This window comes from Corapipo altera, unplaced genomic scaffold, assembly GCF_003945725.1.
Source record: "Corapipo altera isolate COAL_440 unplaced genomic scaffold, ASM394572v1 49, whole genome shotgun sequence".
Classification (NCBI taxonomy): Eukaryota; Metazoa; Chordata; class Aves; order Passeriformes; family Pipridae; genus Corapipo; species Corapipo altera.
The window spans coordinates 8,580,455-8,608,305 of record NW_020884879.1 but is presented as its reverse complement, the minus strand read 5'-3'; the positions used below and the strand labels follow the sequence as shown (position 1 = coordinate 8,608,305).

General features: G+C 39.8%; 1 protein-coding gene across 4 annotated transcripts in view; it reads left to right on the top strand.

Annotated features, from left to right (window-relative positions):
* Positions 1-1,091: 1,091 nt before the first annotated feature.
* PCMTD1 (protein-L-isoaspartate (D-aspartate) O-methyltransferase domain containing 1) overlaps positions 1,092-27,851 on the top strand; it is a 43,339-nt gene continuing 16,579 nt past the window's right edge. Inside the window, exons 1-3 of one of the 4 annotated variants that reach the window (XM_027638726.1) lie at positions 1,092-1,183; positions 19,907-20,333; positions 24,282-24,384. In XM_027638726.1, the coding sequence (XP_027494527.1) occupies positions 20,027-20,333; positions 24,282-24,384 (410 nt within the window). In that variant the 5' untranslated portion in view covers positions 1,092-1,183; positions 19,907-20,026. Of the gene's footprint in view, positions 1,184-1,574; positions 1,692-3,102; positions 3,223-9,364; positions 9,547-19,906; positions 20,334-24,281; positions 24,385-27,851 lie in introns of those variants that run through there. The other 3 variants (XM_027638728.1, XM_027638727.1, XM_027638725.1) reach the window with 3 other exon arrangements.

Genomic DNA, 27,851 nt, shown 5'->3' with positions numbered 1-27,851 from the left:
GTTGCTTACGACAATCTTTTGCTATAGGCTGGCTAAAAGTAATTTAAGACCTAACACGCAACCTATGATTAATTAAAACAACTAATTAAAATGTTTAATTGAAAGCATTACAAAATATTAGAAAACTTGTATCATTTCCAACAGAGAGATCAGTGCCTGCCCCTCCACTTCCCATGGGAAGTCGCAGACTGCTGTGAGGTGTCCCCTCGGTCTCCACTTCTGCCAGCTGAACAAACCAAGTGACCTCAGCTAGTCATGTGGCTTCCCGTCTAGACCCTTCACCACCTTTGTAGCGCTCCTTTGGACATTTTCTAACATTCCTAGCAATTCCTCTGAGCTTTTCCTGTGATCTCTTCTGACTTCATGTAGTTTTTCAAACTACCTTTCAGAGCATCGGCAACAACAAAGCCCAAGGCCCTCCCTCTCGGCACGGGGGAGGGAACTTTCCGCCGCCCCCTGCGAGCGGCCCTACAAACTGGACCCTGCAGAGACACCGCATCAGGTCACCCGAGAAAGGCGAGAGCGGAGCTGTTTCGGGCGGGCACTGGGGGCACCTTGCGCACGTTTTTCAATCCGGGCCTCCGGCGCAGCCGCGCGTCCCCTGCCGCCGCTCCGCCCCCCGCGGCTCGGCCCTCCCGCGCGACAGCGCGGTGTTTTCCATCCTGAGCCTCCCATGGGAGATAAGTGGGCGGCGGCGACACGGGATTCGGCGGGGATTTCCAGGGACTTCCAGGGCTGCCCAGCCCGGCGGGGGGTGTCGGGAGGCAGCGCCCGTGCCAGGCCCCGCCGCGCGCGCACGAGGCTCCCCCGCGCCCCCGGGGCGGCCGGTGACGAGCTCCGCGAGCCCTGGCCTCCCATTGGCTGTGGCCGTGGCGCGAACCGGCCAATCAGGGCCCGGGACGGAGCGGCGCAGCTCGCTCTCCCCCGCCTCGCGCGGCGGCCGCGAGCGCGGGGGGCGGGGTCACGTGACGCTCTGTTTACATCCTCTCAGCTGTCGGGCCCCGCCTCCTGTCCCGTCCCTCGCACCGACACCGCGACGGGACCGCGGAGCCCCCGAGCCCCCGGCCCGCGCCCTCCGCTATCCGCCCCCGAGCCGCCGCAGCCCTCTGCCGCCTGCAATCCCCTCCCCAGGCGGGTCCGGCGCTGCCGCCCCGCGCAGGGCCCGCGGCCCGCTGCGGAACGGGTGAGTGTCCCGCAGCGGGGGTGGGCAGAGCTGCGCTCTGCGGCGCCCAGCCCCCCTGGGACGGCCGGGACGGTGGGTTGCGGCGAGGGGGTGGGACCGCGGCCCGCCGGCCCCCTCCGCTCAGCTGGGGTCGGCTCCCCGGGTTCCCCGGGTCCCATTGTCCGCGGGCCCCGCACGCAGGCGCGGGGGAAGGCGGGGGGGGTGGGGGTGTTTGTTTTCGCGCAGCCGGGACAGGGCGAGGGCTCGCCCTGGGGAGGCACGGGACAGGGGCTGTGCGCGTCCGCCCTCAGCAGCCCGTTTCTTCTCGTCCTCCTCCTTTGCCCGACCCCCGCCACCCCCCGCGCCATCCCGCCGCCTCCGTAATAAATAATCCCTGGCCCAAAAAAGGGTTGGGAGGAGGGGAGGTGGTTGATGTAGCTGTCGCGGGCCCAGGGCACCGGTGAGGGGACGAGGACAAGAGAGAAGGTTCCAGCCCTGAGATCCAGGCGGAGTGGGGGGTGGAGGCAAGGTAAGGACATTGCTCGTCTCCCACTGCGGCTCAGCGCCCTGCCTCTTCCCCCATGACGGCAGTGGGTTTGCTTTTTGCCTTTGAGGAAATGCAGTGAGAACAGGAGCTTGCGTTTTGGAGGGTTTTTGTTTGTTTGAGTTTTTTTTGTTGGTTCGTTTTTGTTGTTTGGTTTTTTTTTACCTCTGCCGAGCTTCTATAACCTCAGGGGCTTGTGGGGGCTGGCTGCGTCTTCCAGGCCGAGGCATCTTTAAGGGGTGCGTGAGACAACGCTTTGTTTCCCGCGGGCTGGGGAAAGATATTTCTCCTTTCGGGAGAGGAGTTGGTGTAGCGGCAGTGAGGGGAAAATACTTTATTTACATAAATAAAGTGTGTGAAATGTGCGATAAGTTCGCTTTTCGCCGGTAAGCCGGAGTGAGTCGGTCGGTGAGCCTTCCTGGCAGCCGCCAGGGGAAAGGGAGAGGGGCTGCTCTGCCCCCCGCTTTGCCATAAGCGCACATTTTGCCTCTGTTTACATTGTGGTCTCTGTTTTGGCTGGGAGCAGCGTAAGGGGAGGAGCAGGAACTGGCTCCGGGGCAGCCACCTCCGCCCCTCTGTTTTCTTTGTTGTTATCTGTTCTGGGAGGCGTCCTGGGGTCACGTCTGCCGGTAGCTGAGCCGCGGTCTGCGGTTAATGGGATTCCTCTTGGGCCCGAAACCTGGGCCGCCTTCTGCCGTGCGTGTGCCGATCTTGTCTGTCCCCCGCCGTCGCCCTCCTCCCTCTGCCTCCGCAGTTGTCAGCGGCTCGCAGTGGAGTTGGAGGAAGGGGAAGGGAGGGCAGAGGGGGAAGGAATCTTGGCATTTATTTGATACTCAGTCAGCAGCCTGGGCCAGCTTTGTAGAGCTCTGTCGTGAAAAAAAAACCAAACAAAAAGCACCTCAAACACCACCTATGGTCGAAGGGTGAGGGGTTCGTTCAAAAACATCTTCAGGGTCTGCAGGAAAGAAGAGATGGAAGTACTGAACTGCTACGGTGTGTAGAGAATACATGTGTGTCCTTGCAGTACTTGCCAGGGCCCACATAATTACTGTTGTAGCAGGTATTTTTTCACTCCAGTCAAGTAAAAGTCAAATACAGTTGAATTACACACTTTAGTGAGGAAGTGGGGTTTCTTCTGATAATGAGGAACAAATTTTGATACATACATAAAAAAAAGACACGGTAAGGCTAGTCAGCAATTGAGTGAATTAATGAAGATACCCAATTCCTCTTGACCATGTGACCTTTCTGTTACAGAGAAGGCTTGTTAAGATGCAAGATGCAAAAAATCTAATGCCTAAAATTAATATATTACAAGCGTGTATTGTCTTTGTAACCTTAATCCATTATGCTTGCAAATGAATCATAATGTGTGATACATTTTTTTCCCCAACAGGACCATTACCTTACTCTGGGCAGACCATCTCTGGGAAGAGTCAGGCTTGGATAAATGGAGCTGTCTTCTGCAGAACTCCTGCCTGATTTGTTGGGAAAGTTTGAAAAATGCTTTGGATTTGTAGGTGGAAAAATATGTGAAAGATCTATTGGTATTTTAACTGACTTTGGGTGAATAAATATAATGATAGGAATGTAAGAAGTACATGAGTGAGGTCAGAGAGCCACAATGAGGGCTTTGGAGATGGACACTTAGCCAGATGTTCTTTACAGCAGTCAGTGTCCCTCAGAAAAGCTAGCAAAAACAATTGGATGTTGTTGGGAGGTCTGCAGTGAGGAGAATGTGATGAAATCACAGAAACAGAAAAAAGTATGTAATACTGAACAGTCCTGGGTGGCCAAATCTTATCACTGTGTGTTGTGCAGGATTAGGTTTCTTCCCTGCATAATCTCTGATCTTCCTTCCAGAATTCTTGTAGAAAATTTCCTGCCTCTCTAGTTGGCCTTCTCTCTGGATTTTCTTCATCTAATCTGCCTGCGTCGTGAGTTGCTTTAGATGTTTGACTAGCCAGTTTCAATTTTGCAGTGTTTATAAATTTATGAAGTCTTGCCATTTTTATAATCACAATCTTGGCAGATTGGTGATTTTTATTGTTTAGTCTTCTGTTTGCCTGTCAGTGACTGCCCCAAGCTGCAGCATCTCCTTCTGAAGAGGATTCTACCTAATAGGAGAATAAGAATAGGATCTGACTGCCAGACATGTATTGTAGTTTTCCATGCCTGTGCTGGACCACAGCAGAGCAGTTACTTGTCTGTGTTTCTGTAGTCTTAAAGTGCTTTTGAGATAGTGTATATTCTGAAGCTAAAGGTAGGTTTAGGCATGATACTACTGAAGGTGGAAGTCTTAAAAGAGCATGTTGCCTGTGATTTCTTTTCTTTAATCAAATTTAAAAGACATTAGCACAAAGGTAAAATTTGAAATTCCTACAGCAAGATACAGTTAGTAGTGTAGGGTTTTTTTCCCCCCAAAGCTACTCCCAAAACTAGGCAAGATAATTTTTCCATGAAGTGTTCCAGAAAGATTTATATGAGGAGTTTTAAAACTTCCCCAGAACAAATACTTAAAAAGCAGTTCTGAAATAGTTAGGCATATGGGAATGTTCATCCCAGTCTCAGGTGCATGGTGAGAAACACCTGAGAATACAGTCATTGTTTCTCAGTGAGAGATGTCTTTACGTGTGTCCATTTCCTGCTTTGTTCCCATTTTCAGCAGGAATGTCACAGAGATGTGCTGTTCTACCCTGCTGAACTGAAAGTGATGTTCTGTAGCTGATGATTAATTAGCTCTCTGTATGAGAAAAGTACCTTGAAGTCTACAGCAGTTGGCACTCTTGAATGCAAACATTGTTTAATATTATCTCATTTATTTTACCTACTTAGAATGTAAATTCCTCAAAGCAGAAGTGGGTAGATTATATGTGCAATCATGTTTTGCAAATGAATAATCAGGTATATGACTGCCCTAAGGCACTCCATGAGTCTTCTGGTAGGGTCAGAAGTTGATCTACATGCTTCATCTTCTACAACCAACAAGCGTGAATTTTTTAGATGGAGAATTCTTTTAAAGTATCTGGTTTGGAGAAGTGTGATCACACTGTTTTACTTCATTATTTGTGGAGTTCTAGGGACTACTGTAGTAGTTACGATGAAATATTATGGTTATAATTATATGAAAGCATCAGGAAATAACTACTGTGCTTCAGTTCCTTTGGGACTTATTTGTGTGCACTGGATGTTAATGAGAGCCTTCAGGCCTGCTTCATGCAAGCTCTTAGAGCAGTTGCTGCTGCTGTGTTATTTAAGAAATTTGGACTGGACTTCTGGTCCTTGAAGAAAGGCTAGAATGTGTAGCAGCTTAGGATGATGAAGATAATTTTTGCAGAACTAAAAGATAGTTGGCTAACATTCAGAACAGTGGTCTTGGTTCTCTGTCCTTTTGTCCTGGTACATCATGCCAACTTGATGTTTCAGAGTTAGTGTTGCAACTCCAAAGTTGACAGTGATGTTAACTAATCTCGAGGAGCTTGGAATCCTGATGGAATGTATGTGTGTGAATTATTGCTAAATCTATGTCTGATCAGAAGCTTATTGGAAATGTTGAAAGGAAGAAGTAAAAGTAAACTGAAAACAAAGATGCATTTAAAAATGGCAGTTAGTCCAAAGAAACTTATTCCTGGAAGGAAAAAAGGATTGGAAATGGTATCTGGAAACAACTGTAGGGTCTTTATGACTTGTTTGTTGTGACTACAATTGGTATGTGACTTATTTCTCAGTGAATTTTATCAGTGCTTTAAATTGAAGCACAAAAATATAAATTGCCCTGTATCGTGAGGAGAAAACACTGGTTTAGAGGTCATCACACAGAACAAACAAACAAAAAAAGACAAACCCTCAAACTCCACAGCCCTAAAGTAGTTTAGATGTGACATCAGGAGTCTCTCTGGTTACTCGCAGGCTGCAGATTCTGGTGTATTCTCATGTGGCGAAGTTCTAGAGTGGGGAAGTGACTGTGGAGCAGGATTAAACTGTCTTGTGGCAGAAAAATACTTGGAGCCTTCTGCTTGGAAAATGTGTTTAATGAAGGCTAATTTTGGACTTCTGGCTTTGTTTTGTATAATATTTAGCAAAGAAAGGATATAAAGATCTTGTTTGTTAGAAGTGAAGAATATTGCATTCTACGAGTTGCACACAGGTAGAGATTTCAGATTCTGTGTGTATTGTTAAGGTGACATAAAAGGTGATCTTTGGAATGTCTCTCAAGTAGCGCATTTCACTCATAGTAGTATTTGCTCAGCGCACAGTTGGAAAACAAATGCTGAATTTGGACTTGCAGTGTTCCAAGGGTGTAAAAGACGACAAGTCGAATTAATATTTAAAAACTTGGTTGAGGAAACAATGCAGAATTTGCCAACAGAACTTTAAAATTAGGTTTAAAAGCTAATAGGCTTAGAGCAAGTGGTGTGATAGCGACATGGGACGTTTTGAATCCTGAATGAAAGACATTTATATGGAGATGCTGTGGGGCATCTGAGTTGTAAGCGTGGAGCTGTTGGATATGAGATGGGATTTACTGAAAGCCTACATTCTTTGAAGTTAAGATTTATCCTGTCTGCCATTTTTTTTTTTAAGTAGAGGTAGCTGAGCAGTTAGGGAAGGGAGAGCCTTTGTCTTGGTTGCTGACATACATACTTTACTGGAGATGCTCTGTGTTTGTAGACACAAATGCACAAGGAACACGTGGAGAACCAACCAGTTCTGTGGCAGCGTACAGAGTGAACAGGTCAATGATGCCTTTTATCTAGTTGGTTTTGCAGCCCCAACTGAGTAGTCTTAAATCACACAACAAGAGCAACTTTTCTTCCTTATTTGCAGAGAAGCAAAGACAGGATGTGGGCAGAAGAGTTTTTTGTTTTGTTACTTAGTGCTGTTGCCTAAGTAGTTGGTATGAGCACTTAATATAGCACTGGAGGTCTGGGTTTGAGCACCTGAGTCACATGGCAAGTATCAGAAGCTTGCTGTTATTACAAAAACTTTTCTTTGTGTGATTTCTAAATAGATGCAGCTTATTAAGGCTGTCAGTAATCATAATTATTTCTTCCTTTTTTAACAGTTGGCTTATTGAAGCCTTAAGTGAGGGGTGTGTATTTCTAATGGCAAATTAAACAGTCTTGAAAACTATTTTCAGGAAGAGTAGCGAAAACTTTGTTGTACTGGATAGTGTTCCACCAGGAGGCACCTGTCAATGAGAAGACTTTTTTTTTTTTTCCCCAGCTGATGTCCACAAATGTTTTTATAGAAGTAGCAGTAGTCAAATCAGAGTTTTTCTAGTATAGTAGTTTAAGATGTAATGAAAGGCAGTATGCAGTAGTATAGTGGACACAAAATACATGCACCCCTGAATGTAACCATTGAAAGTATTTGTATTGATATTATCCTTCAAGCAAAACAAATAGAACTTGCTATGAGTTGCATTCCGGGGTGAAAGGGAACGAAATTTCAAAGAGAAGATCTCAGAGATGATACATCTTAATTATTTGTTCATATTTAAAAAGAAAAAAAAGCTGCTTATCCAGAAAGAGATTCCTGCATCAATGCATGGTTTCCATAAGTGAAGTGATAGTGATTAGAATTGGTTATAGTAATAGTCAGCTAGTTAATCATATCCAGCAATTGATATGTCTGTGGCATCTCTGTCCCAAATAAAAGGCTTGGTTCCTATAAATGGTTGTTTTAACATTGAAAGAGGAATTAGGACCATGTGGTTGGGAGAAAATGAGAAGTGTTTACTATTTTGAGAATTTATTATTTCTGTAGCAAATCTTTCTAGCAGATATTCGGGAGTTACTGTGTGGTTTTCTTGAAACATATGAAAAAAAATTATGAAAGAAAGAACCAAGTAATACTTCTCAACCCAGTCAGGATGACTATGCTCTGTAATGGTCTATATATCAAAGTTAAGAGACAGATGATTGTAGGGGCCTCTATCCTCTAATCACTTTCAGCACAAATTTTTTTGCTTGATAGATATGGCTGAACTCTACACAAGTTTTGCTGAAAGAATGAACTGCAAAGTTCTCCAAATGAGATGCTTAATTTTGACAAATGTTTAATATTTCTACAGTACTCATAACTTCAAGTAGTCAAGAATGCTGTGAATATTTCTACTGGGACATCAGTTTGCTATCAGTGGATTTTATTTTGATTTGAAAGTCTTTGCAATGAGACTCATAAAGTTCTTGTTTACTCTTGTACTTCATGTTGGATTCTGGTAGATTGAGTTTTGCTGGCTCTTCTTCTGCTGGGGCATGTGACCCTGCTGTCTATTGCAAAACTGTCCCCTTTACCCTTTTCAGAATGAACTGTGGCTTTCTTTCCATTCAGTGTAGACCAGTTTGTTAAGCTTTGCTGTGTTCTTCTGTCAAGAAACTAAATTTGGCATTATTGAGGTCAGAAGGTCAGTGAAACTGGAAGGACACAGAAAAGTTGAGTTGCTGAGTTTCTTTGACTTCTGCTGAGCTGACAGTTGCAATGTTATAAAATCCCATAGGCCTTAGTCTCTGCTTATTTGCTTCAGTTAATTATGCATTCATTATGACTAAGACTCATTGCTGCCAAGTTTCCTGAGATTCTGTGATGTTTTCTGAAGTAATTCACTTGTCAGAAAACGTCAGTGTACAATTTGCCATTCTGGCATGCTCTGGATAAACTGGAGATGTCTGTGATATAACTACATCAGCTTATGTGATTGTAGCAGCCTCTTGTGTTATATCTGTAAACTACACTTTTGTCAGGTGAAAACCATGCACTTTGTGTGACTACAAAAAACCTGATTGTGAGGCTGACGATTAAGTTAAGCTGTTCAAGTGCACTGCTGCTATATAAACAATGATAGAAGTTTTTCAATCTCTGTGTCTTGCTGAAATATTTTTATGAATGTCTTGAAATGGTCACTGAAGCTTTCACAAATGCTCCAGATCCTCTCCAGACAACATCTACTGCTGTTTGTACTGTAAGTGAATCATAACTTTGGAGCCAGATTTACAGTAGTACTTGATTCATACCTGGAGACAAAGAAAAACAATAATTCAGAAACATTTTCAAGGTAAGAATGTGCTTATGTATGATGGTTTTGGCTTTTAAGGAGGGCCTATAAGGGGTTTTGTTCAAGTCTTTCTAGTTTTTAGTTTAGGTGTACATGGCCCCAGGTCCAGTGAGTAGTGAAGCTAAGCACATATTCTCAGTACCACACAAATACATGTATTCAGCATGTACATACATAAATACATAGTTGGCCACCACACCAGCACAGAAGGCAGCACTGATACAAACACAGACAGCACCAGTGGCCTTATCCTGTTGCCTTTTCTGGATGGCCAAGCTGAATGTCTGCAAACACATGTGCGTATATATGATGACTCTTTCCAGTTACTGGGTTGAGGCACTAGTTCTACCCTGGATTTGGCCTTTTGGTCCATGTATGTCCCATTGCCTCTTACAGACATACACGGACTCAGCTGCCAATCCCAAACCCCACAATTCTCAAGCAGCTCACTTGGACTCCCCCTTGTTCCTTTATCAGCCAACCCCTTCAGTTGCCTCACTCAGTCAGTCTGTCCTATCCCAGGTTCTAAGGCCACTGCCAGTTTGCTGGCTAGCCCAGCTTCATACTCCCTGTGATCACACTCTGACCCACAGAAGTTCACCCTCACCTTTCCTGGCACCAGAGACCCACTAGCACCCCTGTGACCTATGATCTGACTCCACGTCATGCACCTGGGGCACTGAACAGAGATCCAAGAAAAAGAGTTACAAAAAGAAATTAATGGTCAGACAGGACAGGCAGAGCACAACTGGACACACATTCAGACCTGCAGACTGCTCACAGGTGACCTGTCCCTCTTGTTACCATAGCCCTGGCTTTCCATGCTTGTTTCTCCTCTGGACACTGGGATCCCTCCCATTTCCCACCCTTGGTTCCTCCTCTAAACATCCTCTCACAGGACTTCTGCAATCCCCAAGTCCCTTTCCCCTGTACCCCATGGTAACTCTTCTAGTCTTGTAGGAATCACACCTTTCAATCTGAGAAGTGCCTTGGAGAGGCCCAGTGGTGATGGGAGTGTGGGGAGAGCCGATGGATCTTCTGTGATTGCCTGGGTCAGGGTATTCATGTGGGTTTCCCTCAGCCATAGGCTTACCTCTCCTCTCCTTTGTCTGCAGAACAGTTTTCTGTCGCATAACCCAACAGGGTTAACTTTGGTAGGTGCAGGCAAATAATCTGTTTAATCATTTGCAAGCCCTGTGAAAAATTTAAGGTAGAAGTTGCTGGCTGGTCACAGGTGTAAATTAAAGTGATACTGTTGTGAAAGCGGTAGTTTGAAACATTACCTCAAGTAGGGAGAATGATAGAATGTTTGCATGCAGCTTTGTGGAAAAGGCTTTGATAACAGTATTAATGCTGTATCCTTTTTACATTGTAAACTAAAATGTTGATTCCCCCCTCCCCCCGGATGACTAGAGAGGTTTAAAAGATTTTTAAAGTAGACTTAGTTAATACTTGATTTGTATGTTTTGAGTCTTGATAAAACATCACTCTCTTTTGGTAAGAACCATGAAGGGATAGTTGATCTCTGTTTTATATAAAGTAGGCATTGGACATCTTAATAAATATTTTTGGACAAAGTCATTTTAGGTTGTGCTGTTTATGGGTTTATGGAAAGTAAGACAGATAATGATATGGATCCTTAAAGTGTAAAGCTTTTGGAGATATGCAGGATTTGGAGATTAAAAAGAAGAAAGGTTCAATTAGATATCCATTGCATTCTTAGACAAGGTAAAAGTAACTCTTGGTGTGCATGTGTTAGTAAACAAGTTACATTTGAAAAAAATGATGAGTCCAGTGTGATGCTTCTGGAAGATTGCATCAGTGAAAGAATTTTGTGTCATGGTTCTGAGGAAGAGAAGCAGGAAACAGGAGTGGGCCATACTTATTTTTCCCTCTTGAGAATTACAGGCCTAAGTAATAAAGTAACTTCTCAAAACATATTATTGTATTGCACTGGACTATTTTAAGAATCAAACAAAAAGGATTAGGACTTATTTTTTCTTAAGTTGTATTTATTTAGCATCTTGTAAGAAGAGGGTATATAATAAATCAAAGTTGAGATTCTTAGGCTGTGAAAGTAAACAACAAAATACAGTATTTAGAATTGTTTGTGCTGTGATTATTGTATGCTATTTAGATGCTTTTAGATGTATTTCTAAGGATTAGAAACCTAAAAGTTTTCGTGTACTTGGAGCTTGGTAAAGTTGATTGATAATTTTGTTTTTTTAATTGGGCCTGTGGTGTTTTTTTTTTTAGAGACTGAATTAAATGCATAACTCTGTGATGAGGTTTCAAGTGTCAGGAATGCAACTATCTTCTATTTTTACACTTGACCTCATTTCTATTTTCTTTTGCTAAAGGCAACAGGCGTATGTTGTTCTGTTGCTGCTGGAAGTGAGTTATTTAAATAACTTGAAATGTTTATGTGCAATAAGTTTTTGAACTTTAGCAATAGCTGAAATAGTGAATATTTTGTCATGGGCCACATTTCGCCTACTCAAAGTAGTAGTGACTTGATGTGCTTAAGAACTATAACTTTTATGGTAAAAGCTTAGGAAAATATGTTTCAGTTCTTGTACAAAACATGCTTTGTATTTTATTATAAAAGAGTATTCTCCTTCCCCAGTTCCCTGTTGTTACTGGTTACTTTCATCAGATGATATTGAAAGTAAAGGAGCATCATTTTCCTGTGGTTTGTTACGTTCTGGTCACCACAAACTAAATTATTAAGCATTTTCTTTCATGAAGAAAAATGACTTTCATTTTAAAATTGAGTGTTTGGCTTGTTCTTGATATCTATCTATCTGTGTATCTCAAGGTGTCTTAGTTGGCAAGTGTTCACAATAATATTAGAATTTGCAGAAAAGTTTGTGTCACTGTTATGCCTTTTTCCATTTTCAGACTAAACAAGATTAGATATACTAGAACTAGTTCTTTTCACACCTTACTCTACAGCTCTTCTAATTCCTAATGTTTGACAGATAGGGCTTATATGAACCTGCTTGAAATGAATATTCTGTTAAATACCCTTCTACAAAGCTGCGTGTAGTGGCAATGAGTTTTGCAGGCTAGTCACTGTGGCTCACTAATTCCTGTGAAATATGTGCATGGACAGCAGTTTCTCATCTGAAAAACAGGTGCATGATACAGACTTGGTGAATATCAGACACCTGCATGTATTAATCATCATAGATTCATGTCTGTCATATGAAGTCCTGACATTTTAGTCTTGCCAGTGAGCAAACTGCTATTACCTGGTACCTCCTCTTTTTGTGGGTCTGTTAGGCCCTCTCGAGAAGCTTCTCATCTTTCTACTTTCTCCCAACCAGTCCGTGATAAAGCAGTACTTTTCAGCTGGACAGACTAAAAATAGCAGTATCTGGGGAATAGGCAGAGCTGTAGGCACACCTCTCAGGGCCTGAGACCTTTACAACGTGTACTATAAGAGGACTGCCAGGTTCTGTCATGGACACCAGTATCAGAGGAAGGATAGGGGATCTTCTACGTGTTAGACATTGGGTTAAACTGATATCCTTTGCTTATGAGATGTTCTGGTGGAGCTTTGACAAGTCAATAAGTCATCTTAGGCTCCCCAGAGATGAGGGCATTTTAGCCAGTATCTTACAAACAAGCTATAGGAAATATTTTGGACTGGTGTGGGTAGAGAAGCAGTATTAATTGTTTTGAAATCTGCAATTGATGGGATACTGCAGGGTACACAGAATCTGGGCAGAGCTAGTGTTCATTCAGTCATAAAGGTATACATACAGCCTGTTGAGATGTAATCACCATTTTGCCTGTAGCTGAACTCTAATGGGAAGCAACAGACTGGCAATTATTATTTTGTTGATATTTTCCCACTGCATACTGTGAAAAAAAACATGTCATGCTGTTCTGATCAGGTGCTACTACTGGGAACTGTGTAGTTTTACTGCTCAGACCACATCACACACTTGCAATGACTTTGGCTCTTGTCATTGTCAGTCAGGTATTCAGACTTCCATTAGATGTTATCATTGCTCTCTGAAACTACTGCAATAATTTAGAATTTTTTTTTAATCTAGTAGACTGTATCACTGAACTGACACACAGCAAATTTTACCTCTTTGGTGTGTTTTTTTTCTGATGGTGCTAGCCAGCAGCATCTTGCTGCTTTGAAAAATGTTTTTTTGAAGCACTTAAGTGGCTATTTTCTTAACAGCAGTTCTGGTCATCTGCTTCAGATTATGAGGAGGAGCTGGCTCCGGGACTGAACAGCAGCTGGTTATTAATGCTGTCTATCAGTAATGGACAAAGTCTTTATGCCAGACAGACTCATGTCTTCTGCACAGGTGGTAGTGTCACGTACTTGAAGTCTCGTGAAACTTTTGCAAAGACAGGTTAATCAGGAAGTTTCAGAGCTGTTAGTCATCTCATCAGCCTCTCATGCATGGAGGCTTTTTCATTTTAAAAATAATGTTTCTTAAAGTATTTATGGCAGATGCTGGCTAAACTAAAATTTACTGTGAAATTAGATACTAGCAAATCCTTCTAAAAGAAGGAAATGTTTCTGTACTTGGTCCCAATTTAAAACTTTTTGTAACATGAGTGACTACATTTGAAATGTTTGTAGGTATTCACACTCTCATATGCACAGGAGGTGTGTGGGGGAAATAATTCTGTACAGATGACCAGTAGATACTCTTTACTAGCAATTAATGAATCTGTGTTTGAAGAAGAAACTGCTTCTGAAGCCTCAGAGGCTCAGCTTTGCAAAAAATTTTTGGTTGCCCAGATTTTAAGTAGTAAGGAGAACTAAATCAAGATGTGGGTTTAAGCTAAGCATTAGAAGTTCCATCCAGGAAATATATAGGATTGTTTCCTTTGCTTTGTAATAAAAGATAATGAATTTTAAAGTCTTTATCAGCATACCTGAAAAAGGGTGTGGCATATAGAAATGATGTACAGAATATGTTCCTTTTAGCATTCAGTCCTTGCCATTATGTGAAGAGGGTAGGTAGAATTTCAGATGAGAAAAAAAAATTCAGTGCAGGAGAAGGCATAGACCGAGAAAGAAATATAACCCAGTCCAAAGAAGGAGGAAAAAACCCACCAACAAAATTCTGTGTTGTTTTATTATATTTTACTTCAAGTTCCTGTGAACTGTATCAAATTAAAGAAAAAAGTTCAGCAGATAGTCAGCAAAGTTGGTCTAAAATTACGCCCTTGTGTAACTTCCAAGGTTAAAGTCATTTGATCATGTACTGATATGCTTCTCCCTGCTCATACATTTGTGGAGTTCCAAAAGCTTCAGTGCCTCTTTTGAGAGAAATGCCGTACCGTGTGTGCTGTTTGGTGTGTTCAGGTGACTGGAAGTGGAGGAAGAGTGAGAGCAGGCACATACCTGGAATCTTGTATAAACAGCTGTTGAAAGCCTAAACAGGAAGATCAGGGCTTAAGCTTACATCAGACTTGACAAACATTTTCTGCTGAAGTAGGTCAATGCAATTCAGGTTAACTCAGTAGCTGTAGCTGTTTACATTCATTTGACTTAACCTAATCCTGAGGTCTGTTCTTTGTTCCGTTGCTATATTGCAAAGAACTTCAAAGTATGCTTTGTGGAGTGCATTGCATTGGAGAGCTGACTGCAGTTGTTTTTGTACTTGCTTCTCTTTAACTGGAAGTGCTTCTTGAAGCCATCTACTGAACAGTAGGTTAGGAGTGAAAGTAAGATGAGTCTAGAGTATGGACTTGAAAAATGTGCAGTGTTTTCAAAAGAGTTTTCTTTAATGCACCAATAGTATGTTAGTATATCCTGAAAACAATTTTTCTTCTTTCATAACTGTTTGGAGTGACAAAACAAATAGCTGTGGAAGAGAAGGCAGTTCAAATAGTAGCTGATTTTCCAAAGTACTTAGACTATTTGTTACCTTTAGTATCGGTTTAGCAGCAAGGTGTGGGTATAAAAATAATTGAAAGAAACTGTTCGTAAAGACTTCACTCTGAAATACCTGTGTGTACCACATTTAATTCTTATTTTTGTAGTCACCTACTATAGTTACTTCCAGCATGCACTTCATATTTTAGTTTTCTCCAGTCTTTGCCTGGTGAAGTTAATATTGCAATTTTTCTTTTTTCCCTTTCAGATCATAATCAATTATTCTGGTTTTTTTGACAGCTCCCACTGAAATCTTAAACTCAACTCTGCAGTTTGGAGTTGATTTTTTTTGTGTGAGGCACTGTTCCAATACACGGGAGACATAGCAAAGCTAAACTGAAAATGGAGCCCTGTGGTTGTAGGAGTTGCTGGATGAGACGAGGACAGGCAAAACATGATCTTGAGGTCATAACAGCTGCAGGAGTGTCGTGAATGTCACAAATTGGGTTGGAACCAAAATAAGTAGGTCTAACAGTGGATTAGTGGCCTGGAGAACTTTAGGTCTGCTGATCAGAGAAATGTTGCTGATTTTTGCCATGAGTAAACTTAAATTGTGAAGTGGACTGAAGTGTTTCAGGCACTTATGTGCATTCAGGGTTAATTCCCTTCTATTGCCAGTCACAGAACATTCCTTTCTGGGGAAACTTAACAGCTGAATTGTAATAGTACTGTGCAGCTCAGTGGTTTATAGTTGTCTTTTCCCCCCTCACAGGAAAGAGGGAAGATTGACCAAGCAATGTTGTATTCCATTATGAGTTGAAAGTAGTGTCACATTTCATGATTGTGTGGTGTTGCTCCAAGCTGATATCTTAGTGAAGATAGTTCTGAAGAGGAGACTTGAAATACAGCTTATTCCATTTATTATATTTTATCTTGTATTTTTTTATCTTTTGAAATAAAATAAGAATCAAGTAAATAGACTCAAATAACATGTATTTCTAAGGAGTCATCTGTTTGAAGTCAGGATATGTCAGTATTACAAGATACTAAATTTGTAAGATACTTGACACTGTATGGATTTAGCAACGTCAGTGAGATTTTTTTCTCTCAAATTAACTGGATACCTTGCTAGCATGGTATTTAAACTGTATTTAGGAGTGTGTGCAAGTCCTTAGTGACCTAAGGAATTAACTTGAAGTACAAATGTATTTGTAAAAATTCTGAAATGTGCAAAACTTGTGTCCTTTTGGGAGTTAGCAAAAAACCCCTTAGTAAACCTTGCTGCACATGGTTACTGACTTACCAGATAAGAGATCTACCTAGCTTATAAGATGGTGAAGTATTAAAATGCACTCAAATTGCCAGCATTTCTTAGCCACATAGCCAAAAAATAACTGTTCAATTAATGTGAAAATGTTAAAAAAAAAAAAAAAGAAAAATCAACAGAAGAACCCTCAGAAATTACTTATGATAAGGAATTTCAGTGAAATTTGTTACAGATTAGGTCAGAAACAGGTCAGAGGTGCAGTTGTGTGGATTGTTATGTAATAGGAAAGTGTGTTGTCATTTCATTTTTATTGTGAATATAAGAAACTTCAAGATAGTGTTCTGACTTCTGAAAATGAATTCATGAATTGTGTGGAATGAGAAGTGGAGATTGTTTTAGCTGTAGTTGGTTTTAATAAATGAATAAACTTTTTAATCAAGACTATATTGAAATTTTAACTTCTAAACTATGATTTCTGTTGGCTTCTGTATTCCACAGATTCCTAAGCCTGAAGGCAACAGCTGCATTTTGTTAACTTTATGCACCTTCCTATTTCTTGTGAAATTGCTATACTTTGGTGTAATAGGCATCAGAATGTTGCATGTGCTTTTTGTGAACTGCATGTGTTTCACTTTTAGTATCAGTGAGATTACAGGATGTTTTTGGTGAGTTTTGCAGCTGTGTAGAAACTTTTATCATAATATGCTCTGCTGTCTTTATCTTGGTCCTGGGTCAGCTGTCACAAGGGAGATTTAAGTTACTGTTTTTCTTCAGCTATGCTAAAATGGCTTCTGGAGTGTTTTATTTTGTGTGTTTAAAATCTGTCATCTCTGTTAGAAGTAATTTTACTTTCATAAGGCAAAAACTTTCAAATACAAAAGCATTAGAGGAAAGTGAAAAAAAGTACAAGAGGTCACTTTCCATGAAAATATCTATTTCCTTCCTAGAGCATTTTTTTTGTTTTTTGAACAAAAGTACTTTCTGCTACCTATAGCTGTAGAGTCCAGAGTAGAGCACCATAGTTGATTAATGAAAGCAAACCAAAAGCAAGGTATCTGAAAAGCAGACAGTATCGCTGTCGTCTACCTATCGTCGCCTCCTTCAGACCGGAGCAGTGTATCCAGAATAAGATGTAACCTTCAGCTCCACTACCAGACAGCCACTGTTCAGCTGCACAGGCATCCCGTTTGTGAGAGAAGGCTTTCTATTTCTTTTCTCCCTTACTTCCCGCAATGTCATGCTGTCTACCACACCTTTTCTGTTCTTGCCTTTGAGATTCTATGTGATAACCAGAAGGTGAAATGCTTGCAGGGGTGTCATCAATGGAAAGTCCTGTGATACTGCAATACCTTGAGCTGTCATGTAATCCCAAGAATACAGAATTACCAAATACCTGAAAAAAAAATCTGTTTCGGCATTGTGATTGTATTGAAAATTAGAAAATATAATTTACAGGAAATAAATGTTGTGTGAAACTAATGAAGACGCTTGTTGATGGAAATACTAAAGCTTTGCTCTGGAAGAGCAGCATTTTCCCATCCGCGGGCTTTGTGTTTGCCGCTGCAGTGCTGATGGCGAGCGAAGTTCTCCATCTGCTGGTGCGAAGTGGTGGATGCACCCCGCAGGAAGAGCTGGAAGCGACATTGCTGTTTCTCTAACAAGTCGTCAGTAAACTCAGTTCTTACCTTTGCGGTTTTAGTTAAAATTATTTCCAGACATATCTCAAGATAGTCATGAACTTTGTATTATGAAAGAATGGCAAAAACTATTACTTTAGTCACTTTAGGTTATTTAACTGAAGAATCCCTTGATTCATTGAACTTGCAGGTGTGATGCAAGTGCAGACAAGCAAGTAGGGCTGGAATATTTTTACGAACTATACTTAGAAAAAGCCTCCCTCAGGTTTCATATCTTCTGTCTAAATTACCTCCTAGTTTTTTCAGTAGTAGAAAGGAATGTTCCTGCGCAAGTGAACATGCACATGCCTGCATATTCTCGTGTGGAACACTAGGGTGTTGAGAAATGTGGCTTTTCTACTTTAATCAAAGGTTTTCCTTCTGGTTGATAATTGCACCTGGTGACTTTTTATCTCTTCCCAGTTGAGAATGGCACTAAAAATTGCTTCAGAGGGAAGCACACAGGTGAGTGGTGAACAGTCGTGTTTCACTCATGATTTTACCAGGGCTTTAGTAGCCCTGAGCATTCTACCCTCTCCCCAGTAATCTGCCCCCGGTTTGTATGCTGGGCATGACACCTGATGGTGTCATGCCCAGCATACAATATCTCTTTGGCCAGTTCAGGTCAACTGTCCTGGCCGTGCTCCCTTCCAGCTTCTTGTGCACCTGCTCAGTGGTGGAGTGTGGTAGATGGAAAAGTCCTTGGCTTAGGGTAAACACTACTGAGCAACAACTAAACTGAAGAGTGTTATCAACATTATTCTCATACTAACTTCAAAACACTAGCTGTGTACCAGCTTTTAGGAACAAAATGAACTTGATCCTAGCCGAAACCAGGACAGGTTCAAACTCCAAAAGTATTTTTTTGATGTTGCAGTGGCAGGAAAAACCCACCAAATCTAACTATGCTTGTAAGTTTCTGTTCCTGGATGTTTCCATTCAGTATTATGGAAAGGTTTGTTAGTTCTGTTTTGATAGACACCTTTTAAACATGTTCTAAGGAAGTTCTTCATTTAAAGTATTTAACCATAAAACCTGTGTTGCAGTTATCCCCACAACATAAATTTAAGAACCAACTTCATTCTGTTAAGTGACCGTCGACATTTGGGTTGTATTTGTGAATTCCTGACATGAATATGCACAGACAGGCACGTGCAAAATAGATTTGATGAATTAGGTTGGAGTATTCTCAGATAAAAGATTATATTCATATTTTCAAAAAAGAAATATACTTGTTTGAAGCAGAAGGTGGAATCTTTTAAAACATGATACCCAGCAATGCAGTTGAAGAGTCAAGGGTGAATGTGTCACTGATTTGGGATTTGTTTGGGGTTTTTTATTTGTTAACGAAGTTACGTAGAATGTATAGCAAGATTCACGATTGCCTTTCTCCTTTCTTAGCTGTCTGAGCTGACATTCAATTACTGTTAACTACTAGTTCACTGTGTACTGTATTCAATCTGGAAGTGGTGGATTAAACTTTTTTGTTTTCTTTTCTCTTAGTCATGTGTTGCTATTTTACTGATAACTCATGCAACATTAAAAATATTAACATCTGGAATTGATGAGTGTAGTAATTAATAATTTAGTAAATGCAGATAAAATAGAGATCTGAAGGATTTTGATGTTAATATGCTGTGTAGAATTACACTTAGGATCTGACAAGTTGTTGAAAACTTCTAGGTACTTAAGGAATTTGTGTTCCTCTAGTGAATATGGCAGGCATTAGGAGGAGCTCAAATACTTGGAGTAGTTTCCTGTTTTGAATCCAGAACAGCAGTGTGCCATTGTATCTGCTGTAGTATTCTGGTTCAGCTCAAAAGTGAACATCTGAAAAGCATCTCCTGGACATGACCGCTTACTGGGCTTAGTCTCCCACCATGGGGTGATCTTAGAGCATGTGAACCCAGTTCCTTTCAAAATTAACTACGTTGGTACATGCTCCAGCTGTTGCTGGACATTTAGTTCCAAGGATGGGACTAGACCGAGCCCAAAGCCAGTTGCTATCCCATCCATTCCCCCTTCAAATATATAACATGGGTGATAGGTTCTTAGCACAGCAGTGTTTTCAGTGTTTAGCAAGCAATGCAGCGTTCAGGGTTTATTTAATGTAGACAGCCCATGTTGACACATTAAGGCTAAGATATGTTTCTGGCTAAGGTCAGACACACTGGCTTGAGTTAGAATCTGAAGGGCAGAATTTTGATTAAATACTGGCTGTCCTGACTCTTAATAGTTCTGCTTCACGAAGTTATCCAGTATTAACTATTTCATCACCCACTAATAGTTGTTGATTTGTTTCTCTTTTGAAACTCAAGTAATCTAAACATATCTATTTTTCAGGATTCGTTTGTGATGTGCTTCTGAAAGAAGAACTGAGACTCCATTGCATACATATACTTTTGGGAAAACTCTCCTCCTAATGTATTTTGCAAACTAATTGAATTACCATAGAAATTCAGCATGGGAGGAGCTGTGAGTGCTGGAGAAGACAATGATGACTTAATTGATAACTTGAAAGAAGCTCAGTACATTCGCACTGAGAGTGTGGAGCAAGCCTTCAGAGCAATTGATCGTGGTGATTATTATCTGGAAGGATACAGGGACAATGCTTATAAAGACTTGGCGTGGAAGCATGGAAATATACACTTGTCAGCACCTTGCATTTATTCTGAAGTCATGGAAGCACTGAAGCTTCAGCCTGGATTGTCTTTTCTAAATCTGGGTAGTGGAACCGGATACTTGAGTACAATGGTGGGATTAATATTAGGTAACCTGAATGTTTTTGTTTCAATATAGTTTGTTTGCATATTTTTAGAAGATTATGCAAGCCCTGTAAAACTTATTTAAAAATGACAATACTATACTTAAGGCTGGCTCTTTGAGATGTGATGTTGAAATATTATTTGTTATCTATGAGCAGTTCACTGGCACCTGTAGTTCAGTGGTGTTTCATGGGATTTTTTCGGAAGCGGCAATTCTTCCTGCGTTCTGTAGTGTGAAATCGTCATTTGAAAAGAAACAGTCCTTTTGTTGCTTAAAAGGGAAAGGTATAGTGGAAAAATTTTTGAAGACTAGAATTTCAATCTGCATTTGCACCATGTTTATGCCCTCACTCTGGGTTACTGGTTTCATCCTCACTTTATGGAAAGAAAAATCTAATTTGTAAAGGCTTTTCTTGAAGAAACTTAACTGAAAAATAAATCTGTATCAGTATGCAAACATTCCTTTTAAAATATATTTATTGAATAATTTTATTAGTGAGAAAATTTAGGGATGTAGACTGATAAGATGTTTAATCACTGTAGGTCTGTAGGTTTTCAAAACTGCTTTAACCAATTAGCGCTGTGGTTTTTCTTCTGTTTTCAAATAAATTTCCTGTATGAAAAAAGATGTAATTAAATATTGTTTTCTAAATTTAAATTTAGAAACCTGCAGACAAAAGTGCTTTAAATCTTCTTCTATCCCCAGTATTTAGACTACAGAGCATATGCACCAACAAATAATTTTTTTACCAATTAATTTCATTACATAAAACAACTGCAGTTATTTTAATACATAGCTTTCATAGATATAATTTTTTTGACCATATTATATGCAGTTTTACTTTTGTTGCAGAAACCTTGCTGACAAGTAATATACAGATTTTGTTTATTTATATATAGAACAAGAGTTGGTATATACAGTCAAGAGTTGGTTTGTTAATTTTTCAGTTAGTTGCTTTCTGTCATCAGTTCTTATTTATTAAAGAGCAGAAATTATACCTAATAGTGCATAACAAATGTCATTTGTTGGTATCTCTGGCAGTATCTTTTGTTCCAGTTAATAGTAATAAATTCAACAGGTTCCACTGTTTTGTGAAAATAGGAGTTATGTTCATTCACAGGTAAAAATAAAATGTAATAAAGATGTCTATTCTCTTATAGTGTTGCTTTGCTCTGTTTGGAAGTGCTTGAGAGTAGCTATTTTAAATTAGACTGTAATATTTTAAGTTCAGTATTAAACCAATTAGGAAATATTGCTGCATTTTTTTCTCTAAAATGTTTCTTCAGCTTAGTGAGTAATGGTATTAATTTATTTGTCTTGTGGGAAACTTTGTTATTTCATTATTCTTATCTGTTGGAAAAAAATAATGTATATTGCTCTTGCTTATATATATTGCACTTGTATCTGTGTATTTATCTAACCAATTTTGAGTGGCTGTTGTTCGTTGTTGAATCCTCCTGAGTTTGACCTCTCCTTATCAAGCAGAATTCCTGCCTTCAGAATAGTATATGCAGTGTTGAAGAAATTAGGCAGGAAAAGACTTGTCTCTTGCAGAGGGTGAGATTGGCTGACAGCCCCTGAAGAGCACAGTTACCCTGCAGATGTTCCCACAAAGGCAGCTCAGGTGCTGATATTCCGTAGCAGGGCTGAGCAGCCTGAAGCAACAACTGCTCAGCTACTTACAGAAGGAGACTTTCCATGTTTCTGTAGTGCTGTATCCTGTCACTGAAATCTGCTTAGTGTTGCAATGTGTTTTGAGTTCTAGGCTGAGGCATAGAAAGTATAAATGCAATTTATGTGCCTTTATTTTCTTACTCAGCTCCTGATAAAATTAGTTACATGTAATCATTTTACTTCAGTGTGTGTTTTAGGCCAGGGAACAGCTGTTTTAACAAAGAAAAATAAACAGATGTAGTTTCCTGACAAATAAACCATATAGGTATTTTTAATAGCTCACGTTTTTTCAAATGAATTTCAGTGTACACTGCAGCGAGCAACAGAGAACCATGTGGGTTTTGACAGTAGTTGGGTGTCTTTCCATTGGACAATGTAGTGAGTAGTATTTCTGCCACATTGGTGGTGTCAAAATGACTAGGTTAAATTATCAAATACTTTGAAACTGGTAATCACTTCTGTGTATAGGAACATAATAATAAGACATCCACCCCGCCCAATCTATACAGATTAAATTAACTGCTGCTGATACTGTTAAAATGTAAATAAAGTTCAGACCAGGTAGTGGAATTGCCAGCTCATTATGCTGGAAGAGGCCAGTTGATTTCAGAGAATAATAGAAAAGTTACTTTCATGATTTTAGAGTAGCTGCCTCTGCTTAAATGTACAGCTGTGACTTTCCCTGTGGAAGAAGAGAGCATATTTCTCAAATCTTTCTGTTCAAATTATGGATACTGTGATGTATGATGATGGGGTAGTGTTTGGCATTCACAGATTTAATTTTAAGCTTTTGGAACAACTGATGTTTGCAGGATTTTTTAGTTCTTTGTTTTAAAAATTAAGTAATGGAAGGTATGTACACTTGAATTTTTTGGACAGGTGATACTGATGCATCTTTTAAATGATGAGATTGAAGGAATGGCAATTTTTAAGTAAAGAAAACAAATTGAGTGCTGCTGCATGCTATAGAGCTGTTAGAAACATCATTGTCTATTACAGTACAAGAAAACAATAAACAGCTAGGAAGGGATTTCTTATGCCAGTACTTTTTTAATGTGAGCAGTGATGAACTAAATTTACATGGAATGTCATCAGGAGGTGCATGTTTTCACAAGTTCTGAGAACATCTCTTGAATGACACCTACCTCTTGCCTGCAATCAGAGAGATCTTACAAACACTGCCTGTGGTAACCTAGTGGATTGCTGTTATTTCACCCAGTAGAAAATGTTCTAAACTATTTTAAGAATTGCAGTTCTTGATCACCTTAATGGCATATGCAGTATTTTTCTTGCAGTAAAATGAAACCTCTCTTACTAGCTCTAGGTCTGTTTTGTTAATCCGTGTCCTAGAAAAGACAAATTGAATTGTTTCATGGGAGTAACATCATTGAGCTAAATATTTAGGAAAGATTTAGAATGCAGTAGAGGATATAAATATAAGTTTTGTCTAATCTTATTGATGTTTACTTTCCCTTCTTACCCTTTCCTCTCCCTTTTCCAATTCTGTGCTCCAATGACTAAAGTCCCTGGGCTATGAGTGCATGTTAAATTTAGAATCCTCACAGCAAATGTGACTGTCTGATTCGAATTCCTTCCTGATGTGGATAATCCTCATGGTCCTGTCTCATGATTTCTTCTCATTCCCGAAAAATAGCATTAACTTTTGGCACACAAATTTACTTGGAATTATATTTGGATTTGATCACAGGAAAGCAGTGTTGCGATTGTGACCACAGTGTTCTAGGTGGAAATTAATTATTATATGTAAGTAAATCAGAAGCAAACTTCTGATTTTGCAACCTGCAAAGTGGAATAGCAAATGTGGCTAAGGGATAAAATATCTAATCTCTGAATTGTCAAAAATGAAAATTTTACCATAAGAAAGCTTAAAAATTTAAATAACAAAATACAGACTAAATTAAAATTTTTAATTGTTGTATTCCAAGTAAGCAACATGTTGAAAAAGAATTTGTACAGACTGACTTCAGTGTAGTCAATGTTTTTTCATTTTCTGCATGCTTATGAAGAAAATTCATTCCATAAAATTGTTTTACCACAGTTCTGTCCCTGTTCTTTTATTGAACCTTTGGCCTTTTTACCTTCCTCTTAAGCACTGATAATGCAGATGCAAAAAATAACTTTGTCTAGCAGTGTTGGTAGACTTAGGTTTTATGTGTTTTTAGCGTTTTCACAGATGAAAAGTATAGCGCTGTTCCATGCAGGTTTTTTATGCTTAAAGAACAAAAACACAAAAACACTATACTGTTTTTATTTACAGGGCCTTTTGGGATAAATCATGGAATAGAGCTTCATTCAGATGTGGTAGAATATGCCAAGGAAAAATTGGAGAGCTTCATAAAATATAGTGATAGCTTCGATAAGTAAGTATCTAATATGAGCAGCTCACTTTGCAACAACATTTTTGTTTTTAAACTCAGTGCGTCATCGCTTATGAGTTTAGGGAGGGGAGAAGAATGGCTCCACATGACCAAAATAAAACTTCCAGTTTGTGACTCCGTGAGGTAAGTTGAGGCTTAAGAAAGCATTCTTCAGAAGTATGGTAGTATTTCTGTTGTACAGTACTTAGCAAAGTGGATTTCTGTGTTTTGGCGATGTGTAAACGTACACAGGCACACGTATGTACGTGCACATATATGCATACGTTCTTAGCAGAGTGGTGTGATGTCCAGATGTCTTTGCATGTATAGAGTAATTTTTATCCATGAAATGAATATTTATTGTATAATTATGCATCATCTCTCTGTGCAGTATTAACTTTTTTCTAATCTACCACTGTTGCTCTGGACGTGAATGAGTAAATTTTTCTGTCGTCATGTTTACTCCCCAAAGAGATGGACTTAAGAGGATTCATCTATGCTCATAACAGTACTCATTTTTACTTCTGGTTATAATTCTGGGTTAAAGGGCTTTGAACCTTATTGCTTCTACCTACTTAACAATTTTTTATTGTTTTAAGTTGGCTCATAAGAATCTGGTTCTTGGGCACTTCTGCCTCTGTAGAAGGGAGAACAAGGTTCTGATTAGGGCTGTTCTTTGTAAAGACTTCTTTCCTTGTGGGCAATAAATTCTCCAACAGTGATTACAAGCTGCTGGAAATGCAGAAAAGCTTTTGAATTGTAGGAGTAGCCTAAGAATTGCACGTCCTCCTCTTCTTCTCGCTATCCTTTTTCCTGTGTGATGTGCTTTTTAATTGCACGCTCTTGGTTGTGTTGGCTGGACCTCAGTCTCCTTTTTTCCCTACTGCAAACTTCAGGAGCTTGAGTCTGACCACTTTATGGTCCTAAGTAACAGAAGAGTATCCATCCCAGTGTTACCTGCTTCTGAAGTCAGTTCTGTAATTCTGATATTGGCTAGATTATTTTAGTACTATGTCACCCCAGCAGAATAAATAAAATTATGTAGGAGAAAATACATATGTTTCATTACTATTGTCTTAATACAAGCATTTATGTTGGCTGAACGTAATGTATAATGTCAGCCAGAATTTACATGTCTTAAAAAAATGTGTGTGAAATATGGTCACTTGTGATCATTATGAATACTGCATTAATGACTGTATTAAGTTGGATGTACCTGCTAGCTAGTCAATTCCTGCACATATATACCTGTATTTTTGCATTTCTATAGGTGTCTGTACTGAGACCTACGAAAACTGGTTTTGATTGGAATGTCTTTCCAATCAGGTGATATGTTTATGTAAAGAAACAAAGGGAAATTGAGTGAAGGGGTAGCAATGAAGTTTTATTATTGTAAATTTGATCGGGATCTTTTTGTAAATGAATAGCAGAACCCTGGTGGGGGTTACACTTTAAAAAATGCAAGAACTGGAGAAAACCAAAATTGCTAAAATTGATACAGGTGAACATCAGTGTTGTATATGTATAGTGTTTCAAAGAAATAAGACTCTCACAAACCTAACAAAAATTATACTTTTGTGAAAGGACTTTGTGATACAAGTGTACTTGGTAGTAGCTGCACTGCAGCTGACATAATAATAGTTGGCTTGTTGGATTTTATGTTGGGGGGGGTTAATTCTTTGCATAGCTGATTCTGGCTAACTACTTTCTTTGTAAATACTCTGTATTTTAATGTAGTTAATGAAGATGGTGTGTGTTTTTTCTGTTACAGGATTCTTCTGTATTCTTTTTTTCTATAAGCATTAAGATCATGTCTTGAATTTTAATCTGACTCTCAAAGTAATGTGTTCTGACTCAGAAAGTCTGGATCTGGTTCTTGTTTCAGTATTTTCCAGTATCTTCATTTACAAATGAAAGATACTTACTCAAAGTTGTGGGCTGTGGCATCTGAACTTAACTACTGCTTTGATCAACTTAGTATTTGGACAAAATACCAGGCAAGGAAGACAAGTGCAATATCTGTCTGCTGTTGAATGCTGGTATATCTCTAGGGGGCACCCTTACTGTTTGAAAACAGGTTATGTGACAGACTGCTATGAATGAAGGTAATTGTCTGAGTGAATGTGTGTGTGTGTGTGTGTGTGTGTGTGAAAAATACCCTGCACTTGGACAGCAGCCTCTAACAAGGCACCTAGGGGACATAATGAGCACGGAGACCATGATCTGTTTTCCTGGCTGTAATAGAGATATGTGGGTGAGGAATTCAGTAAAGCTTTGCTTTGCTACTTCTTTGCGTTCTCTCTTTAGCCTGTAATGTTCTACAGCCTGGTCTGAACGTTTTAAGCATTCTGCTTTGAAACATAAACCAGGGGTTTGACCTTATCGGTAGGTACTTGGAGAGCTTCATCTTGGATCCTGAATAAACACTTGGGAACTAACTCTGATGTTCCTTTGCGTGGACCAACAGGCCATTGGTTTTGCATCTGACTTTTTCATGGAGCTGGGTCATGATGATTTAGGTGGGTTTTTGCCTGATAAAGCAAGATGAAATATTGCGTTTATGCCATTTTTGTGGGGAAATGATCCAGTGTTGTGTCGTATAATATAACTTTTTCTCTTGATTCCTTATAAGAATGTTGTTGAACTGTATTTAAAAAATTACTTTTCTATGATTTGAGTAAAGTGCTTGACCAGAGACTTGAAGTGATGTAAACTTAGCATATCCAGAAGGATTTGAGACACTCTCTTGACCTAAAGTGAGGGTTGTCTACCTCTGGTAGTTGATTATATCTCAGTTTTGGCCTCTTGAACTGTTCATGAGAAGAAAAGCTTTTCAGATATCTGTTTCAGAAAGGCAAATAATTCCAGAAATCGTTTGTATCTGTATCCATATCCCACCAATCTATAAAAATAATTTTCCTCTAAGTGGAGGTGGAGTTGTGTATTCTGAGAGATGAAATGCTGCCTTGGTTTACTTGTTGACGTATGTTTGCCAGTAGAATCAAAGGAAAACTTCCATCTTGAAAGCATCTGAAAGGGTCATGATGGTTGAGGTGTCAGGACTTTAGGTACAGACTGAAGAAAATCCTTTGAGTCTAAGTACACGTAAGGCCCTCTTTCATTCTTGAAACCTTCAGAGAGTGCATGCCAATAAGGGGAAAAAAGCATTTCTTAAAGAAGGGTCTATATAAAACACGTATGTTCAGGCCCCGCTTCACCTGTTTATTGAAGGGGAATGTGTTGTCTTTTCTGCTCCCATTCAACTTCTAGACCTAGAATATCCAGCTTGGAGAGAGAGCCACAGGGCAAGGCTAGGTTGCCCATCTTCTAGCACCCTATCAAAAACCCAACCTGGGTAAGCTGGTGAAGTCCCTGCTGTGAGAGAAAATCAGCAACCCTTCTCAGGATCAAAAGAATCCACTTCAATGGTAAGTGACAAGAAACCTAGTACTAATTATGGGAGATAACTG